This window comes from Oreochromis aureus, linkage group 11 (genome assembly GCF_013358895.1).
Source record: "Oreochromis aureus strain Israel breed Guangdong linkage group 11, ZZ_aureus, whole genome shotgun sequence".
NCBI lineage: Eukaryota > Metazoa > Chordata > Actinopteri > Cichliformes > Cichlidae > Oreochromis > Oreochromis aureus.
The window spans coordinates 1884543-1905699 of record NC_052952.1 but is presented as its reverse complement, the minus strand read 5'-3'; the positions used below and the strand labels follow the sequence as shown (position 1 = coordinate 1905699).

The following is a 21157-nucleotide window of genomic DNA, read 5'->3' as shown; positions in this document are numbered from 1 at the left end:
CTCTGCACAATGATACTGTCATGGTACAAGATATTACAGGTGGTATGATAGTACAGTGATTCTGCAGTATTGAAAAGCAAATGTATATCATCACATCCATGTTTGCCAAAGAAGAAAGTAAGAGAAAATACAAAAATCCTTTGACAAATGCATCACAAGGACTCATGAAGTAAAACTGACTGCTAAGCATATTCACATGGTGCTTTTCTATTCTAGCTGGGCATGCCTTCTCTATAAGCCTCAATCTCGTTTTCAAACAAGTGCTTTTTTCTGTATATGCATCTTGTTTCACATTCACACAATTCACTGTGTGTCAGGAACAGCTCAGGCTTTAGTATCTTGCCCAAGGATAGCTATTCCAGTCTGCACGTCCAACCGAGAAGCAAACTACCAACTTTCCAACTGGTAGACAACCCAGCTTATGAGCCACAGCTGCCCCGTGTCTCTGGTAAGTAAAACTGGTGTGATCTGTTTAGAATGTCAGCATCATTTCATAGAACTGCTGATATTTAGTTTTCAGCATATTTCTAACGTCTTGCAAAGGTAAGGTGAGTACTTTGGCCAAGCCTTTACTCACAGTGAATACTTTACCAAAAAGCTTTGCCTGAATTGAACTACAAAGTCAAGGTTTAACTCAGTTTTATTTATATAGAGCAAAATCAGTACAACAGTTGTCTGAAGGCACTTTACATTATAAGTGAAAGATTGTACAAAGAAAACTCCAACAGTCAGACGACCACACAAGAGCAAACACTTACAGTGGGAAGGAAAAACTCCCTTTTAACATTGACAGGTTAATGCCTCCCTGACCTATGAAACCACCTGTTACTGAAGTACATAAAAATGTATTCCATAACAAGGACGCATATGAAATCTGCATGAACATTTAGATGCAACAAGGTCAACAAAAACAAGACACAGGAACACACAAGTCATTTTAATGTAAGGTCAGGAGTTTATTATGGAATTTACATTTGACTCCTACAGTCAGTTATGAACACCTGCAGGTGGCAGTATGCAAAAACCGTGTCCAAATTATTACAAACATCACTCCATTGATGTTTGTAATGGTTAAACGTTAGCTGGTTTTATATAAAAAGCAGTTCAAGATTTCAAACTCAGTGTTTACAGATGTACAGGGACAGAATCCATCAAGAAAAAAAGACACCTGTCTTCTAAAAGACACACACGCACATAAATGTCTTACTTCTTTAATAAAAAAAACCAAATAAAATTCAGATGAAGCTGAAAGACAACACAGTGACTTACAAGATGCTTTATGTTCAAGAAAACTGACAAACTACTTTTTACTGACAGTTCATCGTTTATTAACTCACTGGCACAAAAAGCAAAAATCACATTTTTCATTAGTCCAATTATTTGGTCATTCGATGACACATACCCAACAGTATATACACATTTGACATATTTGGGAATCTACAAAGCAAATATTTTTATTACAATTGTGTTTTGGCACAGCAGTATTGGCTCATACAGCTATTTTGGTTCATAATGAGCTGCCAGCCCTTTTAAAATGAATAAAAAACTAGTTATCAAAAATACTTATGTAGAAAGCAGATCATTCATACACACATATAATTCTGTCTGACACATCAGTGCCAGCTATAATTAGATGACAGGAAAACAGCTCCAACTCGAGTCTTGAATCAAGTGTCATTTTTGGCAGTGATACAAAAACGCCCCTTTGCTCAAAAATACTTCAAAACAGAAAGTGAACCTCTATAATGAGATTGTTGTCACAGGCTCTAATCTAGCATGTGTGTGAGAATTTAACTTATTAGACAGAAACAGGCGAGTCCACTATAGTGCGATGTTACAGTGTGAAAGGACAGGACTTCCTTTTTTGATGCCTACGATATTTTAGTGCTCACTTCTGTGCACTACTGCTTTAAAACATGTTTACAGTGTGTAAGATGGGAATAAATGATTAAAACAATACATTTAAAACTCATAGTAGCTTATGTACATAAATTCATAATACCGTACTACTATTTAGAAAAATAATGACAAACAAAATACCAAATTACAACTATATTTAAATATCTGACAGACAACCTTCATCTGATAATATGAGCAATAATGTGTTCCACAGGTGAAATTTAGAGGATATTCTTCTCAATGTTGTAGACTTGATTACTGACAGACGTCTGACTTTAATAGTGAGAGAAATAATACAACAGTCGATTCAAAGGAAATATGGAGAATATTCTGAACAAAGAACACCTGTGTTTGATGTCGTCTACTCTGTTACTACAGCAACACTGAAGTGATGTCATTTTTGCAGACAAACAGTTCAAAAGGGCTGTCGCTAAGGCAAAACTCAAACCATCAAATACCACCGACCCACCCTGGGTTAGGTACGAAATACTGTAGTCCTGCTGTTCAGCTGAAGAGCAGATATGGAGAGGTCCAGGAAGCAGGAAATGCCAGGAGGTTTGGTCCCTACACTGATACTGTACTCACAGGAGATGGACGCTTTTCATAGGCTCGCTCTTTCCTCTTCCTGCAGAAGGCATACAGAGCTGTGAGGGGAACACAGCTGACTGACGACACCAGCAGCAGCACGATGAAAACCTGACCAAAGACCGGGTACTCCGTCACCACTGATTCACCCTGGGAAACCACACATACAGTTCACCATTAGCAGAAATTGTTATCAACTCACAATATTTACTTTGCTTTTCAATCTGATTATAATGGCATCAGTCTGTAGAGCGGTACAGTTGCAAACATATCCAGATCCTAATCTTGGTAAGGACTCATAACTACGTGATGCATGGCTAAATAAAAATGCCATCACTGATGTTCAGTTTGATGAGTGTATATAGTACAGTATTGTCACATGTCTAGAAGATAAAAGATAATATGACAGTGCAAGTTTAAAAATACATTTGCTGTTACACTGGATTACTCATTTACACTGCAGCCAACTCTGCACTGATCTTGTTTTTACTAGCAGAGTAGTATCCAGTGTCAACACTAACATCGTGTCAGAAGGGTGTTTCTCCTGTTTCTAATTCATCTTTTAATTATAATTTTCAGTTTGATCCCTGTGTACATGGATGACATCAAACTTCCTTGCCTATGTCAAAATATCTCCGTGCTTCCAAGAATTCTGTCTGATTATGACTTTGGTGGAATTCAAACTCTTAAATGATAGATTTGCTTCCGTCTGAGGAGCATCTCGGAAAGAAACTCTTCAGAAAGTTTTGCAAATCTTGTTTGTACCACGATAAACTCAAGATCAGTCTTTGATAGATACTTGTTCTTCATTTGAAAATCCCCAAACTGTTCCCACAAAGTTGGGAGCATAAAATTGTCTTGGTATGCTGAAGCATTAATGGTTCCTTTCACTGGAACTAAGGGGCTGAGCCCAGCTCCTGAGAAACAACCCCACACCATAACCACCCCCCCATCCAAACATTACACTGTACCTTTCTCCTAGCAACCACCAAACCCAGACTGGTCCATTGGATTGCCAGACATTCTGTCACTCAAGAGAACACGTCTGCACTCCTCTGGAGTTCAGTGGCAGCTAGCTTTGAGATCACTGCTTCAGACACTTTGCACTGCGCTTGGATGCAGCTGCTCGGCCGTGGAAACTCCTTCCATGAAGCTCTCTCAATGTTCTTGAGTTAGTCTAAAGGCTATGTGATATTTGGAGGTCTGTTGAGATTGACTTTGCACCTCAGCATGCGCTTTGTGATTTTACGTTGCGTACCACTTGGTGGTTAAGCTGCTGCCATTCCCAATCGCTTCCACTTTGTTATAATCGCACAAACAGTTTACTGTGGAATACTTCACACTGGAATTCACAGAGCTCTTGAGAGCGATCCATTCTTGCTCATGAAACAACAGATCCTGATCTTGAGCCCAGTTTGGGTAAAAAAACCTATTACATGATAATTATGTGCAAATTTAAACTTCTGATCAATACTGCGGGTACAGATTCTGGTTGGATGGCAGACGGACTTCGGTCCTTTGGCTGGATGAGCCAATGAAAACAATGTTTCCTTTACTTTTGCTTCTTGATTTGAGAGCTATTTGGAAGTCGTCGATTCACAGCATCATTTAAATCCAAACGATCCTATTTAATAGTGCACTACACCATCTTTTTTGCCATTTTCTGCCAGATTTTTCCACTCATTACCTTTTTGGAGTGCACGGTATTACAGGAGACTTTGTTAAACATATCCTAACCCTAAACCTCAATAATGCCAATCCATACTGTCTGTTGAGGAGAATTTAAATGCTCACTAAAATACATACAAAAGTAATGCTTGGTTGAAGGATTTACTACATTGTACACAATTTCAGAAACAAAAAACAAAAAAAAGTCTACACGTCAGGAATATTGAAACCAGAACTCACCAGCTCTTTATTCCATGCTTGGTAAGTGGGTGTCCCTCCTTGGATGTAGCTAATGATGTAAAATATAAAGAGGCCAATAAGGAGCAAGGGACTGGTTACTGCCCACATGATTTTCCAGTACCAGTTGGGACGATGACCAAGCATGTCTTCTATGTCTTTTTCAAACCTAAAGAGTACAAAACATGTTCGTATCGATTATTGAATTTTATAGCAGTAGATGAGAACTCTTCTAATGGAGAACAAAAAAGTTTTCATCTACAGTAAGAAATGTAACAAATCACAATGACAACACAGACCTCTTAATTCCATAGATGTAACTAACAGCTATGACCTCAATGAGGACGATGAACAGCAGAGAGAAAGTGGCTGCGTAGTCGTTGAATATGGTAAACCAGTAATTCCCTGACGTGGTGGTGAAGCCCAGGCCCAGCAGCAGACAAAACACACACACCAAACCTGCAAGAAATCCTCACACCTTAGTCACTGGTGTTGGCACCAAATTACAACACCAGTCACAATGATTTGCTTTATACGGAAGAGGATTAGGGCCACTGGAAAAAAAAAAAAAAAAAAAAAAAGTGGGCACGTCTTTTTTTGTTTTTCCTTCTTTTCCAGAATTCTGACCACTTTCCCCCCCCAGTGGCCCTAATCCTCTTCCATAGCTTTATATTAGGTGATAATACATAGTATCTAAGGTAAAGACCTTACACTAATATAGAGAAAATCCTAACAGTCTAACGACCTCTTAAGAGCAAGCACTTGGATACAGTGGGAAGAAAAAACTCCCTTTTAACAGGAAGAACCCTCTGGGAGAACCAGGGTCAGGGAGGGGCGGGGCCATCTACCAAAACCAACTGAAGATGAAGGGAGAAAAACAGGACAAAGGACACACTGTAGAAGAGAGACAAAGATTAATAACTGTCGAGTGAAGGCTGTGTGCAGGCAGGAACGGTGGAGCCAAAGTGCAGACTCACAGAGGCAAACGTGAACACAAAACTCAGCTTTTATTGCTGGATGGCAAAAAAGAAGAAAAAGCTAAATATACTAGAAAACTAACAACTTAACCAATCAGACAGGCAGAACACACAGCATGGAATTAGGGAGATCACAACACAGACAGAGGAAGACACAGGGATTAAATACACAGGGAAAGCAATCGGGGAAAGTGAGACAGGAGGGAAACACAGCTGGGGACTAAAACTCTAACATAAACCACACAGAGAACCTAAACTTAGAACATTCCTCTAACCCATTAGACAAAGAAAGCTAGAACATAATGAAATGAAGAAAATCAAAGAACCTAGAACACAAACACTGGGTTGACGACCCAGGCACCCTAACAATAACGTCTACTGATTAAATGCAGACTAAGAGGGGATTCAGGATCACTCGGTCCAGCAGCCCAAACTATATATTTTATTGAAATGGAAGGATTTAAGCCTAGAGAGCGACCTGGTTCAACAGAGGCCTTAAAGTTGAAAACTCTGCCTGCTTTAAAAAAAACCCCCAAAACCCAACAACAACAACAACAACAACAACAACAACAACAACAACAAAAAACAACAAAAAACAAAAACAGCAGGACATCTGCCTTCTCAGAATGGTAGGACCATAAAGAATGACTTTGATAATATCTGCAAGGGCTGTCTGTTCTCTCTCGTAGGAAGTAGGAGCATCACAAGTTACTACTTTGAATTCTATTTAACTTTGTGCACTCAGCTGAAAACTAGTTTATAGGCTGCAATAAACATTAATGCTGATCTTTACCACAGTCAGTTTGTTTGTAACCCAACCAGACAGAAGGAAAAGTGTGGCAATAGTTAAGTGACAATACATAGCAGCAGAAACTACGAAGACTTTCTCCACCAACATGAGTACGGATCTTACCACTGAACAACTCGTTGCTCATGCGGGACATAATCTTCAAATCACGTAACGGGGTGATGATGGCTGTAACGTTTCCCAACATGCTGCCTATTCCTAACAGCAGGAGCATGAAGAAGTACAGTACAGACCACAGCTGGGGCAAAGGCATGTTCTTAATGGCCTCACTGTACACTATGAAGGCCAGGCCTGTCCCCTCTACTGCCTGAAACAAAAATAAAGGGAGTTTATAGTTGAGATACAAAGTGAATTTAGTGTCAGTGTTTTACATTCATATTAGCTTTGTCAAATAAAATGACTTCAAAATCTCTCTTTATGAAGTATTATTTATACAGACACACATTTCACAGAGATCATTCATTCTTATAAAATACCTATAAATGGATGCACATGCCACAACCTTATTTCAATAATTATAGTTACAGTAAAGAGGTTTCATGTCTGTGGAAATGGAGACGATGTACTGTATCATATATCATACTGATGGGGAACATATTTCCTGCAGAAATATTATGCACAGTTTTCCAAAAATACACTGAGGTGTTTTCTGGTGTTTTATTGCTTGGTCTGTAAATTTCTTCAACCACTTGTCATTTTCAGCTAATATTAAACAATTTTTGGTAATATAGTAAATATTTTTTTCACCTAAATAAGTAATAATATTTTACAATTCAGCCAGGATGGAGTGTAAATATGTAAAGTACCAACCCGGTATCATAGCAAAACGTGTAATAGACACGCTGTTCCACCGTGTGCACTTCACACTTTGCCTCTCTAAAACGTGAGAGGGACAAAAATGCATGAGTTGCATTACTGCATGCAGAAATTGCATTACCAGCAGGGGGAGAAAATATATTTAAAGCCACAAAATCGTAACGTACAAAGTACATCCCAGCATCGTCAGGGTCCCGATTAAGCGGCTAGTATGGATATACATGTGAATGTGTTAATATTATCTGTTTAAACGCTTTCCTGTTATTATTTTCATGTTGGCTTGAAATCAAATATTTCCCTCTGCTGGTTCTGCAGCTTACTGCAACTTAATGCAACGTGTAGATTTTACGTTTTGGAGGCAAAGCGTGAAATGGACACTGGATCGGGGTGTTTGATATTGGGTTGTACAGACAGGCAGCACAAGCGGTATGTTTTAGTCCTTAGCTACAGGTTTTTAATTAAATGGGCTACACAAAAAACCATTGCGTATTGTAACAGAAACAGGAAGTGATATAATACCACAGAGAGACCAAGTCTAAAATAATACATTTGTGGTTTAAGCAGTCACGTTGAATTGAGTTGTTCGGTGTTGTTTGTTGGATGGACGGATGATTAAAGAAACAACACATACTGACAGTTAACAAACAGGGGCCTCAGTAGCATGTTATTATTTTATTATTATTATAATTATTATAAATTATTATTCTTTCCATCAGCTTGGTGGAACACTGCTGTTGGATAGCATCCAAACTTTCAACCAGGATCTGTCACAAGTGGGCCAGTGTGGTCGTGCTGGTCACTCTGCAGGCAGACGTGGGTCTTTGACACAGTGTTTAGAGTTTTATTTTGGATTCATGATTCTTTCCTTTACAATCAGAAGATGATTGAAGTTCAAGCTTCGTATGGTTTAGTCTTGAGTTTAGTTATTTTAGCTTTTCTGGGTTTATTGGTCTTTCTGGTTCATGGTCTCTTGTTTGATATTATTAGGTTCCTTCTGTGTCTTTGTCTCGCCTTTGTTTTTTAGTCCTCAGCGTCTCCTGTGAAATTCAGTCTTGTCTCCATGTTTATTTACCCATCTATTTCATGTCTCTGTGTCTGTCTCTCTCCCTCAGCTCAGTCATGTTTCTGTCTGGTCTGTGTTCTGTCTACCTGTCTATGTTTCCTCTCTTGTCTTGTTTCATCTTTTGTCTCCCCAGTCTGTCATGTATCTGTTTATCCCTAGTCCCAGTGTCTAGTTCACATGTCTTAGTCTGGGTCTCAGTGTGTGTTGCTTCCCGTGTTATTTGTCCCTATGTCCTTATTTGTACTTATGTCTGTCTCTTTATTCAGTTTTAGTTCATCTGTGTTCCCTGCTGTGTTCAATCTCCCTAATTATCTCGTGTCTTTAAGTGTCCAGTGTCACATCGTTGTCATACATCCCTTCATGTTGTGTGCTCTATTTTTGCATTTCTCCCTAGTGTCCATGTAAAGAGTTATAAATAGCTGTCTGTTAAAACATGGCATTGAAAACAAACAGAAAAACTGCCAACCCTAAAGTTTTTTGTTTGTTTGTTTATGTTTGTATTTGTTAATCTGTCATTTAAATGTTCTTGTGGGATTGTGGCAGTTTCAGGTAGTAAAATGCTATTCCACATCTGGACACTAGAGGGTGCATAGTGTTTTTGTAGTGTAGTTAATACCTTGCAAGAACAAATTTTATTTGATTTAACTTAAACTCCAAAGTAAAGGAGGCGATCATTAAGATGAAGAACTAAAATAAAACTGTAAGAGAGACAGCAAAAACCTAGGAGTGGTCAAATCAGCAATCTGGTACACCTGGTTACCTTAATCCAGTGGTTCCCAAAGTGTGGGGCCCGCCCCCTAGGGGGGGGGCGCAGAGCTATTGCAGGGGGGGCGCGGCATGAAAAGGGAAAAAAAACAAAAACAAAAACAACGCTTGGACATTGCTAGCACGAGGCGCCCACACAAACGCAAAGCAGGAGATGAAGCATCGCTGAATATGTTTCAAACCAACTTCATTCTAAGCCAAAGACTAGAAAATATGGTGAAGCATATCTTCCTTTGGTTTCACCTGCACAAGTGCTGAGGTAGGTCTCCCTGCAGAATTAGTTTTCCTGCATCGGGAGCAGCTGGGGCTCTCAAATCACGGACAAACAGTATCCCACAGTTGTTTATGTTTTTGAACCCATTTTGTAGAGGGTTTTTTTGAAAAATGTATTGATAGCAATGTTGAACATTATTACACAGGAAAAAAACAACTACATGTAAAATAATTACACCGTGATGCCTCTGCCTTTCTAAATGCAGGGACAGTAATGGCCTGTATATGTAAGCCTGTAAAACCTGCAGTCAGATTAACAGTATTTTGTCTCTATCTGCCATTCATCTCATGTAAACAATAACGTGGCGCACAGTGTGGCGTGAAAAAGGCACATACCTTTGACATTGCGTGACAAACTCTGTATTCCTTGTCCACACGTAAATGCAAAAAAAGGAGTTTTAAAAATCTCCGTTCTCGGTGATTCGATCGCCGTTTACATCTGCCCGAAACAGCTGCGGCGTTCAAAAATACCCGTGTAGGTGCGGACGGGCGTAAAAGAGTTGGTAGTTTATTTTCTTACTACCTGTAATTTATTGCAGATTATTTGTATTTGTTAATTGTTTAATAAATGTTTGAGGTGTGAAATAAACCGCAATGGAGCAAAATATGGGTGTGTGTGGTTAAAGGATGTGTTTGTGCGTGTGCGTCTTGTGCGTGCACTGTGAGGGGGGGGGGCGCGAACATTTTTCTTGTTAAACAAGGGGGGCCCAGCAAAAAAAGTTTGGGAACCACTGCCTTAATCAATGCATGTACAGAGGCTTTATAACAAGGTGCAAACTACCGTATTTTTGAGACCATAAGGCGCACCGGATTATAAGGCGCATTAATCGAAACAAAACAGTCAGATAAGTCAAACTTTACTGAACTCACTGACAGCTGCTCTGTTCTCATGTTGTTGCAGTATATGAATGACTAACCTCGTATTGTGGATGGATTATCAGTTGTTCTCCTTGTTCTCCTTGTTCTCCTTGTTCTCCTTGCATTTGTCCCTAACCATCAGGAACCCTCACGTTAACTTTTATCGAGTGGAAAAGTGTTAGCGTTCATCCTCCAGCTTCACTGTGTTTATGTTATGCTAACATAGCTGTGTCGCTAGCGATCACATAGCACATCATTATATACCAGCTAGCCCAACTTCAGTAACCCTACAAACGTCACTGCTGTTTAGTTTTCTGTCTTCATTTATGTTGGAAGTGATAGCAGAGCTGTACGTTTGAATGTTTCAGAAATCTCTCAGTCAGAACATGCTATATCATGTTTAGGTGGAAGCTAGCGAGCTAACTTCCTGCTAACTTCTAACTCTGTTAAATTTAATAAATCCTGTTTTCATGGATGCCTGGATGTTAAACTTATTTGTTACACCTGGTAAAGCAGCAACGCTGATCATTTTATTAAAGATGAAAGAATTTAGACAGTTTGTAACTCTCAGTGATGCCGCAGTATTCGTTTGACTTTGGGACCTGAAGAAGACGGAGTTTAGGACCCAGATTACTCCGCGAGGCTCCCGACTATGGTAGCCATAATGCTCCGACAATCCAACAAGCAGTGCGGCTTCGTAGCTTACCAAAGTCATACTAAAACATTTTTGACAGATTTTTGAGCGCCGTGTACCACATAAAATCGGTTCAAGGTCAGCACAACCAGAATTCATACATAAGGCGCACCGGATTATACGGGCACACTGTCGATTTTTGAGAAAATTAAAGGATTTCAAATGCGCCTTATAGTGCAGAAAATACGGTAGTGGTTACCCTCAAAACAGAAAGGGCAGATTAGATTTTGTCAGGAATCATATAAAAAGCGCGTGCTGTTCTTGGACAGACAAAAGGAACAGCTCATGATCTTAAGCTTTTTTAAATTGCAGTGGTATATGCATGTCAATCACATCTTGACTGTTTTATTTAAAATGTACTGTGTACACAGGCACAATTACAGAAATTGTGTCATGGTCCAGAAACATAAGGACCTAACTGTACGATCAGACTCTGGATGACAAACGTTGATCATCTATCGTTTCTCTTTTTCTTCCCGATTTAAATAACTTCCAACTTTCCATTATTTTATAACTGAATAGTGTTTCCAGTGTGGTTACTGTATGTAGATGAGTGTAACTCACTGTGTCTAGTTCCTTTTCCAGGTTGCACTCTCCCTCTCTTACTTTGTCAGCAATTTGGGCAAACTGCTCTGGATATGTTGTGTTCAGCTTCTCAATCCACTCAAGAACGCTGTCCATGCTGATGGCGTCTTCTGCTAGATCAAAGGTATTTAGCAGCAGAATGCGCATTCTGAAAACGAAGAAAAAGGAGCACAAATTAACCCTGACCTTCCACAATAATTGCACAGGCCATTTTGCAACCTGTTGAACTTAGACGTATTCCACAAATTGTTTCCTTTATTAGACTGGGAATTGATGTGATACTGAACTAAGTTTACAGTCCACTTTTGTTTTTGGGGCAGATGAGAGACAGTTTTAACTGTTTTTGTTCTTATTTGTTTCAACTGCAAACCAACCATTTCGTTCTTACTTTTTTGTATTACTTTTGTAAAATCATTGCATTCAGTCATTTTACTTTTTGCTACCAACCCCCGGCAGGTGTAGTGAATGGCACTTATGTTAATGAAATACAATGTTCTGTTGGGTTTTGGCATTCATGTGGATGGTACTTTGACCCCTACCACATACCAGCCCCCCACCCCACCACCAACCCCCAACTACTGCCAACCCCAATCCCTCCATCCACCCAACCCTCCACCACACCCCACATATTTGTTCTGAGTCGTTATGTCTTGTTATTAAGTGATCTAACACTGGACACATGTTCTGCATACCAGATTCTAGGTCCAAAGTCCTATTCTGTGAAAGAAAGAACATTTCTGGGTTTTTCTTCTTCCTTCAAAGCAACATGCTATGTTGTTAAAGTACCAAATTACTCAACTGACAGAGAAATGCACACAGCCTGTTTTCAGAAACTACACCTGTAAGAGACTATCCTCTCGATGAACATGGTGTAAGCTGTTATCACAACATACAGCTTCATTTCAATGTAATCTTTATTGAATAAGTGCAACATGTACACTGGTGTCGTCATTTTTAGATACGTTTTATTGAGCTTGTCTGTAACTTTGTTAATAATGTAACAGAATCAAAACCATATTCTTTCCTCATCCTCACCAGGTAGTTTTTGTTCTCCAAGCCTTATGCTAACCTCTAAATCTAAACATAACCAAGTAGTTTCGGTTCATCAACCTAACCAAACAATGAGTAAACCGCAGTTTTAAAATGGTCCCAAACAACTGGTCCAGGCATTACTCGAGCATCCTGGTTGAACGATTGATGTGTTTGTACCACCTCACTTTCATCCTAAAGAAGACTTAAAATGGTTTCAATGTAAAAGCACTAATACATGTCATTTCAGAAGCACTTGCATGAACATGTTTAGATTACAGTAATAAACACTGTTCATTTGGAGCCCTTGTTGCACTTCCATAAGCTTGTGATCTCACAACTTTGCAGCCACTGGTCTCAGACATTGGCCAACCAGGACCCACTCTCCATCCCTGAGCAGCTGCATCACCGACTGCTATTAACTTCTTGCTAGAGTCGCTTTAGCTAACTAACACTAAAATGTCTCAGCGACAAACAAAACTCACCAAATGTTCAGTTGTTGGCTGCGAGCGCAAACACAGACGTCTTCACGCACTCCCGGCATCTGAGGAACTGAAGACCCAGTGGATTACTTTTATTTTGATGCAATGTCCCCACAACAATAGGAAAATCCATTGTGTTTGGCTAATGGCTAATGTGGCTAATGTGACTGTTAGCTTTGATTTTATGCCCACAGGCCAGAGCTATGTTTAAACTGTAGTCTAGGGTCCAAGTGAAAAAACAAACCAAACAGATTTATATCTCTCTACGCTCACTTATACTGTTTGTTTTGTTTTATTTCATTTTAATAAAGCTCATGCAGGGTTTCTATGGCTTAAAGTCAGTCAGATTTAACATTTCTATGACTTATTTAAGACCATTCTGAATGAAAAGAAAACCCAAGAAAAACAAAACTAAAACCTCAAATGCTTCCGGGTTTGGGGCACCAGATGTTTTGATTTTTTATATAACCTGAAAACAAACTCGTCCTTGGTATCATCTCCAACAAGCTAATGTAAAATGTACACGGCTAGTCCAAAAAGCTGATGTGGACTGCCTTGTTTGACCTCCATACAAATGCGTGGGCAGTTTCATGGTCCGGGAATGCTGAATTATGCTGAATTTAAAACTTTTCCTGCACAAAAAATGAGTGTTGCTGACCCTACTGTGCTGATGTGGATAGTATTGATATGGGATTAGCTTGGTGAATAATAGCTGACACACGTTATTTTCACAAATATCATAAAAGAAAAAAAATTCCCCATGTCTTATTTTCTCTAAGATCAGAAAAAAGATTTATTCAAGATATTTTGATGCCAATTAAGGCCAACTCATTACTCATTCTGCCTTAAATATTGTCTTTTGCAGCCTGTGTTGTTAACCAGAAGTCATTTACAAGTCATTTTCCATGCCAGTGTTTTACATTGTTACAATCCTGATTTTATAATTGTAACATCATATCACAACATACAAAGTTTGTCTGTTTTTACATATAAAATACTGGTTCAAAGATAAAGTTTGTGGTATTTTTTTCTGTTACTCAGTTGGATTTGAGGCCACAAAGAGCCTCTTTAAAAATGACCTATAAGAGCATGTTACAAACCATGTGTGGTATTCTGAATTTTGGAAATTGAAGTATGCATGCTGGGATTTGTAATAACTTGTTAAACCATAAAATATATTCCGTATAATATATTATTATATATAATATAATATATAGGGACACACCTGTAGATTTACAGGCATGGTTGCATGTGTAGCGGGAACCCTGCATTAGCACAAATCATACATACCTGTCCAGGCAGTCCTCGTAGTTGAGAGTAGCCTTGAAGCCATAGATGGCAAAGGTGACGATGCTGGCAAAGATAGAGGTTCCACTGTTGATAAGTGAGACAACGATGGCCTGGTTCTGAAAGTTGTTGTTGTACTGGTTGTAGCTAGCAAAGGCTATTAGTGAGCCAAAACCCAAACCAAGGGAGAAAAAGATCTGAGTGGCTGCATTGATCCACGCTCTAGGATTGGCAAGTTCAGCCATCTAAAAGCAGACAAATGCACATACACATAAAAAATAAACCATTCTAAGTATGAAACCTGAAGAGCCTTATCTGCGTAGCACATTTCCTAGACGCTCTTACCTTGGGTGTGAACATGTATTTGAGGCCATTGATGGCACCATAAAGAGTGACACCCCGAATCAAGTAGATAAACAGGACCAGATAAGGAAATGTAGCTGTGAAATACACCACCTGTAGAAGCCAAACAGCATGATTATAGAAAAGTTCAAATGTGAAAGTGTGATGATGGAATGTTAATGAATTTTATCATAACTTTGTAACTTTGTGTTACAGTATTTTTAATGAACATTTTTAGTTAGGCACTAGGGTCTGCTGGTTTAAAAAAATATGTGTAAATTACATTCACCAAAACCTCTATTAGTTACACATTGCTAGTAATGGGTTATACCCCCATATGCTGTGTGGTATAGAAGGCCTGTTAATATTGCTCAGAGATTTTGGTGGATATTGACATAACATCAAACAGTTGCTGCTGTTGGTCCATATCTAGGAACATCTCCACTTCCACCACACCTCAAAGAACTGTGCTAGATTCATATTAAGTACAGTGAACTGAGAGAACAAATTACTCATAACCATCTCACAGATGGAACATTCTGTACAGCCACTTTTTATACCACTGATATTAAACTTAAAACAGGTTACTGTTACTTAAAAATCCATCACTTGACCCATCAGTCTTAGCCAATTATAGGGCCAATCTCCAACCTTCCTTTTATCTCAAAAAATCTTGAAAGAGTGATTTTAAAAGACAAATGGTTTATTTGAAGAGTTTCAGTCAGGTTTCAGAGCTCATCACAGCACAGAAACAGCTTTAGTGAAGGTTACAAATGATCTTCTTATGGCCTCTGACAGTGGACTCATCTAATGGTACTGCACTGCAGTGGTTTGTATCATATCTATCTAATAGACTCCAATTTGTGCATGTAAATGGAGAGTCCTCTTCACACACTAAGGTCAATTATGGAGTTCCACAGGGTTCAGTGCTAGGACCAATTCTGTTTACATTATACATGCTTCCCTTATTAGAAGACATAGGATACATTTTCACTGCTATGCAGACGACACGCAGCTCTATCTATCCATGAAGCCAGGTAACACACACCAATTAGTTAAACTGCAGGAATGTCTTAAAGACATAAAGACCTGGATGGCCGCTAACTTTCTGCTTCTTAATTCAGATCAAACTGAGGTTATTGTACTCGGCCCTGAAAATCTTAGAAATATGGTATCTAAGCAGATTCTTACTCTGGATGGCATTACCTTGGCCTCCAGTAATGCTGTGAGGAACCTTGGAGTCATTTTTGACCAGGACATGTCCTTCAATGCACATATTAAACAAATATGTAAGACTGCTTTGAGTGGTTTTCAGCTTTTTGCTTCTTGTTTTTGGTTTTGTGTTGATACGACTTAAAAAAAAAAAAAAAAAAAAAAAAAGATGTGTGTCCTCATTAGGATTGGGAATTTTGTCAGTCTGTGGGTCTGCAGCCTAAGATTTATACTGTTAACTTGTTATATTGTATAAAGCACTTTGAGTTCTCAGGCAGAGTTGAAAAGCGGTATATAAGAACCGGTTTGCTTACCATTTAATTATGTGACAATGCATTTCGGGATATGTTACTTGGTATCCAAATTTTTGAAGTGGCTCATATCCACTTCTGATATGTATCACACAAACTCATTAGTCTCCTTACCTTTCCTGTTGACTTTACTCCTCGCACAATGAACAGGTAGGTTATTGCCCAGGCAAGCACGAGACACAGTGCCTGTCCTGTATGAATGCCTCCATGCTCTTCAATAGAAGAAGAGATGTTCAGTGTTTCCCTATAGAAGAAATATTGGGTGGGTGTAGCCACCTCACACTCCTCTGTAGGTCCCGTTCGGTTTGAATTTATGGGGCATACCCCCCAGGGCAGGACTGACTGCAATTGACATAAACATGAAGAGCAGCAGAGATGTGTTATGTTCAAATGAGTTACAACAATGTAGCATGTGTTTGAAAAAACTGCAGTAGTTTGAAAATTAGCAGCTCACTTGAAATGAATGAAAGAGGTACCAGAAACTCCATGCATTGATGACGTTGTAATAGAGACAGAGATACAAGGATGTCACAACGCTAGCAAGCCCTAAAACAGAGAAGAACAGCAAATAAAATCACCAATCTCACATTGACACCTGTTACTTATACCTGCTGTATTATTGTAGGGTACCTGCATATAAAGCACCTTGAGGCACCTGTTATTGTAATTTGATGCTATATAAATAAAATAAAATAAAATAAAATTGCCTACATAAAATTAAACTGTTAATTTGAAAAATTAAAACTTAAACAAAGCCCAGGGGTTTTCCATTAACAGCACTCTACAAAGTTCTGTCTGTAGCTCCTTTGCACAGACTCTTTTTTAGCTTCTTCTAATGCAACATTTAAACTGCTTACTGTTTTGTCACCAGAAAGCCTCTCCTTGGTGCTCCTTGGTACGCTATTATAACACCTCTAGTAGTGTCTAGTAGCTACAGCTGTGGAGTAACTGCATTGTGACTTCATTTTAATCAAGCACTTACCCAATCCCCCCAAATACGGGCTTATCGAAGTCCATGCCCCGATGCTACCTAAACGCATCTTCTGACCAATGGCGAGCTCCATGTAGAATAAGGGCAACCCCTCCAAAAGCAACATGATGAGATACGGGATTAAGAACCCCCCTGAAAGTAAAAAGGGTGAATACAGTACAGATGTTATGCAGTGGACACATTTGCTATATAAACATCACCACAATTATAATTATTAAAAAAATATGCAACCATAGCATTTTAAGACTCCCATGAGTGTAAACCAGAAGCACACTTTCTAAGCTGATAGGAGCCATTAAAGATGCTGAATACTACAAAATTATTACTTTGTAAGATCTGTTTTTAAACCAAAAATGTGTTTAAGGGTCCCTAACTTACCTTTAGCTCTGGTTTCTAGCTTTGAATTTCCACATCAGAGAGTAATTAGAGCTGATGTGTGCTTATTGCACCATATCTAATCTGTGGACATGTTTTACAACACTTTCTGTCCTTGTCTATTCCCACCTGTACTGCTATATTTATGGCTCCATCTGGGAGGCAATTAATATATTTGAGCACATATATTTGCATATGTGAAATGTATATAAAATATAAACAGATATTCTGGGATGTCTTTATTGATTAACGGACACCAAAATTTGTATAAGTGTATATATTTATTTTAATGAACAATAGAGCACAATTTATTAAAATAGAACCCACCACTAAGAAAACGTTATATTCATTTACTATAAATTAATTCATAAAGTTAACCTACCAGCCTGACTCACTTTAACGTCTGTACCAAAATGATATATATCAGTCTGCATCATTTTCCACATATAGCTGAATGTTATCTCTATCAACCAAAAATGTATAAACTTTATTTATGTCTGTAGTTTAACGTTTTAGAAGGGGGGGGGTGGGGGGGCTTTTGTTTTCACATAGCAAAACTGAATTGTCCTCACCTCACACTCTTGTGACCTTCGGGTGTTTTGCATGAGTGGCTGAGGACAAGCATTTCTGAATTAGATTTTTACAGTGATACCCTTCTTAGCAGTCTGGAGAATTACAGTGTGCCAACAAACCCCTGACCCAACTGCCACCAGTCTCCCTACTTAGAAGAAGACCATTATTTATCTGTGCTTGCTTATGGTCAACCTTTGAACAATGTATGTGCGAAACATCTTTTCACCCTGTTCCTTCTGCCATTCATAATCCACAGTGCACTGAGTTTGTAATTACACTCACAAAGGTGATTTGTTGTCAAGAAAAAAAGTGTTATGGTGTCGGTCACTAGCACAGGACTGTCGTACGTATAAGTACACTGAAAAATTCCACATCCACACAGTAAATGAAGGGTGACGCACAAAGTCAAATTCTGGCAGTGGGAGAGAAACATCGGGAAAAACACCCCCGGCATAAAGTGCCATATGTTGGAAACATATTCAGGGAAGAAGCGACAACATTTTTTCTTTTTTTAATGTCTGAATGTTTGCGTTGATTTTATTTTAGTTCGTCTTTAAATTGCGCACTTCCATCACTTAAACGGTGCTACAGGAGTCTGTTTAAACAAGCCTACTTCGAAACCGCTTCTGATTTATTTGGATTATTTGCTTTTCGCTCGTTAATGACCGTCATGTACTTTTATTGTTGTTTTCAGCAGTGAGACAGCTAACAATAGCTCAATGAGTCAGATAAGGATTCCATAGGAAATTTACCACGAGAACGCCCCGCCCCCTTTATAAAATCTTCCGTTTATTCGAACAACTCTTCACACCAATTAAAGAATATTACGTTACTTGCTTACAATTCAATCAATGGTATTGAGGAAATTATAAACGCACGTTTACATGACACATGACTGTAATAACTGTCGTTTACCATCTGCACTGATGCCGTAACATGATTTCTCGAGTGAAGAGGTGAGTAAAACCCGTTATGTACAACATCACTGCTTTCAACTGAATCTTTGAAGAGAGAGAGAGTGTGTATTGGGATGATTTTTCATTTCAATCAAAATACACTCTGTGCGGATAAAACATAATCTCCGTAAACCTGATAACCTCCGTAGTTAAAGGCACAAGAAAGGGCTGCTCATGACTTGTAAGAGGTTCACACGGACTTACCCCCACCGTGCAATTGACAGAGGTATGGAAACCGCCATACGTTTCCCAGTCCGACTGCATATGATACACATGCCAGCACAAATTGCATGGGGCTGTCCCAGTTGGGTCTTCCATCTTTTTCCATGACTCAGTCCTGTGTGTAGTGTCAGCGAGCCTGCAAAAGAATAAGTGTCTGCTGTGTGGATGAAGTTGTGCTCAACCTGAGCCTGGTTTAATCAACTCAACAGCAGCCTCTGCGACTGTGGACATTCATGGCTAAGAAAAGGAACTCAGGAGGACCTGTGGCTGCGCCAAAAGGCCATATCCAAATGTTTTCAAGTTCCAGTGGCTACAGTGCAAAGTATTATTAAAAATAAAGATGGCCAAAAGTGAAACCTGTGCTGGCCAGGAGAATGGGGCATGGAAAATGTCTCAAGGCAGAACCAACGGACAGGTGGATGGATTTCATTTGGCCTTTGCAAATGCTCATCTGGACAAAGAAGAAGGTTTCTGGTCTTCAGTGTTATGGTCAGATGAAACAAAAATTGAATTATTTGGTCACAATGTTGCCTTCATTTGGCATAAAAATGGAGAAGCAACCCAAAGAACACCATCCCCACTGTCAAACATGGTGGTGGGAACCTAATGCTTTGGGGGTGTTTTTAGCCAATGGACCATGGAACAGTAAACAGCACCATGAAAAAAGAGGGCGACACAGCCTTTTGCAAAGAAGAAGGTTTCACAGTGGTTTCTTCAGTGTTAAGATGAAACTGAGAGACAGGGACAATGAAAAACCCTCCAACAAAGTCCTTAAGAAGCAAAAATGCAATACTAGTAAGACTGAATAATAGCCAATGTGTTGAATTGAGAGGGAGAGAGACATGATACTTTTCTATTGATGTATAAATAAAACCTGAGAAATATTTTTTTTCCACAATGATGCCTCTTGTACATCGTCTTATTATCTTTGGGGAGACACCTGTGTATTTCTGCTCAAAAAGAACTAGTTGAACAAAAGTAACTTTAAGTCAAAATTTGAGGGGTATGAATAATTATGGGCTTAACTGTACATACTGCAGAAAGAGGGCGACACACAGAGACAGGGACAAAGAAAAAACAAAGTCCTTAAGAAGCACAATACTAGTAAGACTGAATAAATGTGTGTGAATGAGAGGGAGAGAGGTGTAACAGCAAATCTGCAAGTAGAGCTAGTGAAACCAGATGAGTTTAAATACCTGGGGTCAACCATTCAAAACAACTGACAGTAGATAAGAGAGGTGAAGAAGAGTGTGCAGGCAGAGTAGAGTGGGTGGAACTGGGTGTCAGGGTTGATGGCTGGTTAGCAGGTCTACAAGATGCTGGATTGTAGATGGTGGTGCTAACAACTAACCAACAAACAAAAAAACAGGAGGCAGAGCTGGAAGCAATGAATCAGGCAGCTAACTGCAGGCAGCCTTCCACTTTCTATTGCAGTGATGAATCAAAGGGGGGCATGGGGTTTAGAAGACCATATTTATATCAAGGCTTTTGTAAATTCTTAGCCGGAGTGAACCCACACAAACACAGAGAGAACATGCAAACTCCACACAAGATGGACCAGCCACATAGTGGAACTGAACTCAGGACCTTCTTGCTGTGAGGCAACAGTGCTAATCATTGTGCCACTGAGCAAAGCCTGTAAATACATGTAACATTCTGTAACATGTAACATTTTGTAAAAATGTTAATACATTTGTAAGAATGTGAAGCAAACTTTTCTTCATTTAGTATTGTGCAGAATTTTGAGGTGAAAAATTAATTTAATGTTTTGGAATAAGGCTGTAACACGACAAAATGTGAAAATGGCGGTGTGCAGTAAATGCCTGTCAGCTGTCAGCTGATGTAAAGACTAATAGATACAAAGAAAATGTTACTATTTTCAGCAAAGAACAACAATGAAGACACAGAAAGAGTCTGTTTCCCAGGAACAATCGGCACGTACCACCCCTGTGAGAGTTTGACATTTTTAAATTAAAAGAAAGATAAGCAGACATAAAATAGAAATTAAGGAAGTCAGTGAAAACCTTTTAATCTGAATGTAACTTTCTCAGTTACCTCAATAAGGACATCCTTAGTCGTACATGCCCATGTTTGCTATAGCTGCTCTTTTGTTTGCTAACACAACTGATAAAAGTGACAGTTGCATAGA

The 21157-nt window shown here is 39.1% G+C and overlaps 1 protein-coding gene across 1 annotated transcript; it reads right to left on the bottom strand.

Annotated features, from left to right (window-relative positions):
• Window positions 1-655: 655 nt before the first annotated feature.
• Window positions 656-19198, bottom strand: LOC116318452 (sodium- and chloride-dependent transporter XTRP3A). The gene is made up of 11 exons (XM_031737458.2): window positions 18991-19198; window positions 16874-17014; window positions 16346-16437; window positions 16006-16233; window positions 14372-14482; window positions 14030-14271; window positions 11208-11376; window positions 6280-6481; window positions 4689-4848; window positions 4393-4558; window positions 656-2634 (listed from the first exon to the last, which is right to left on the bottom strand). Exons 1-11 carry the CDS (start codon window positions 19112-19114, stop codon window positions 2464-2466), a joined length of 1806 nt encoding a protein of 601 aa, XP_031593318.1. The 5' UTR covers window positions 19115-19198; the 3' UTR covers window positions 656-2463.
• Between the last annotated feature and the right edge of the window lie 1959 nt (window positions 19199-21157).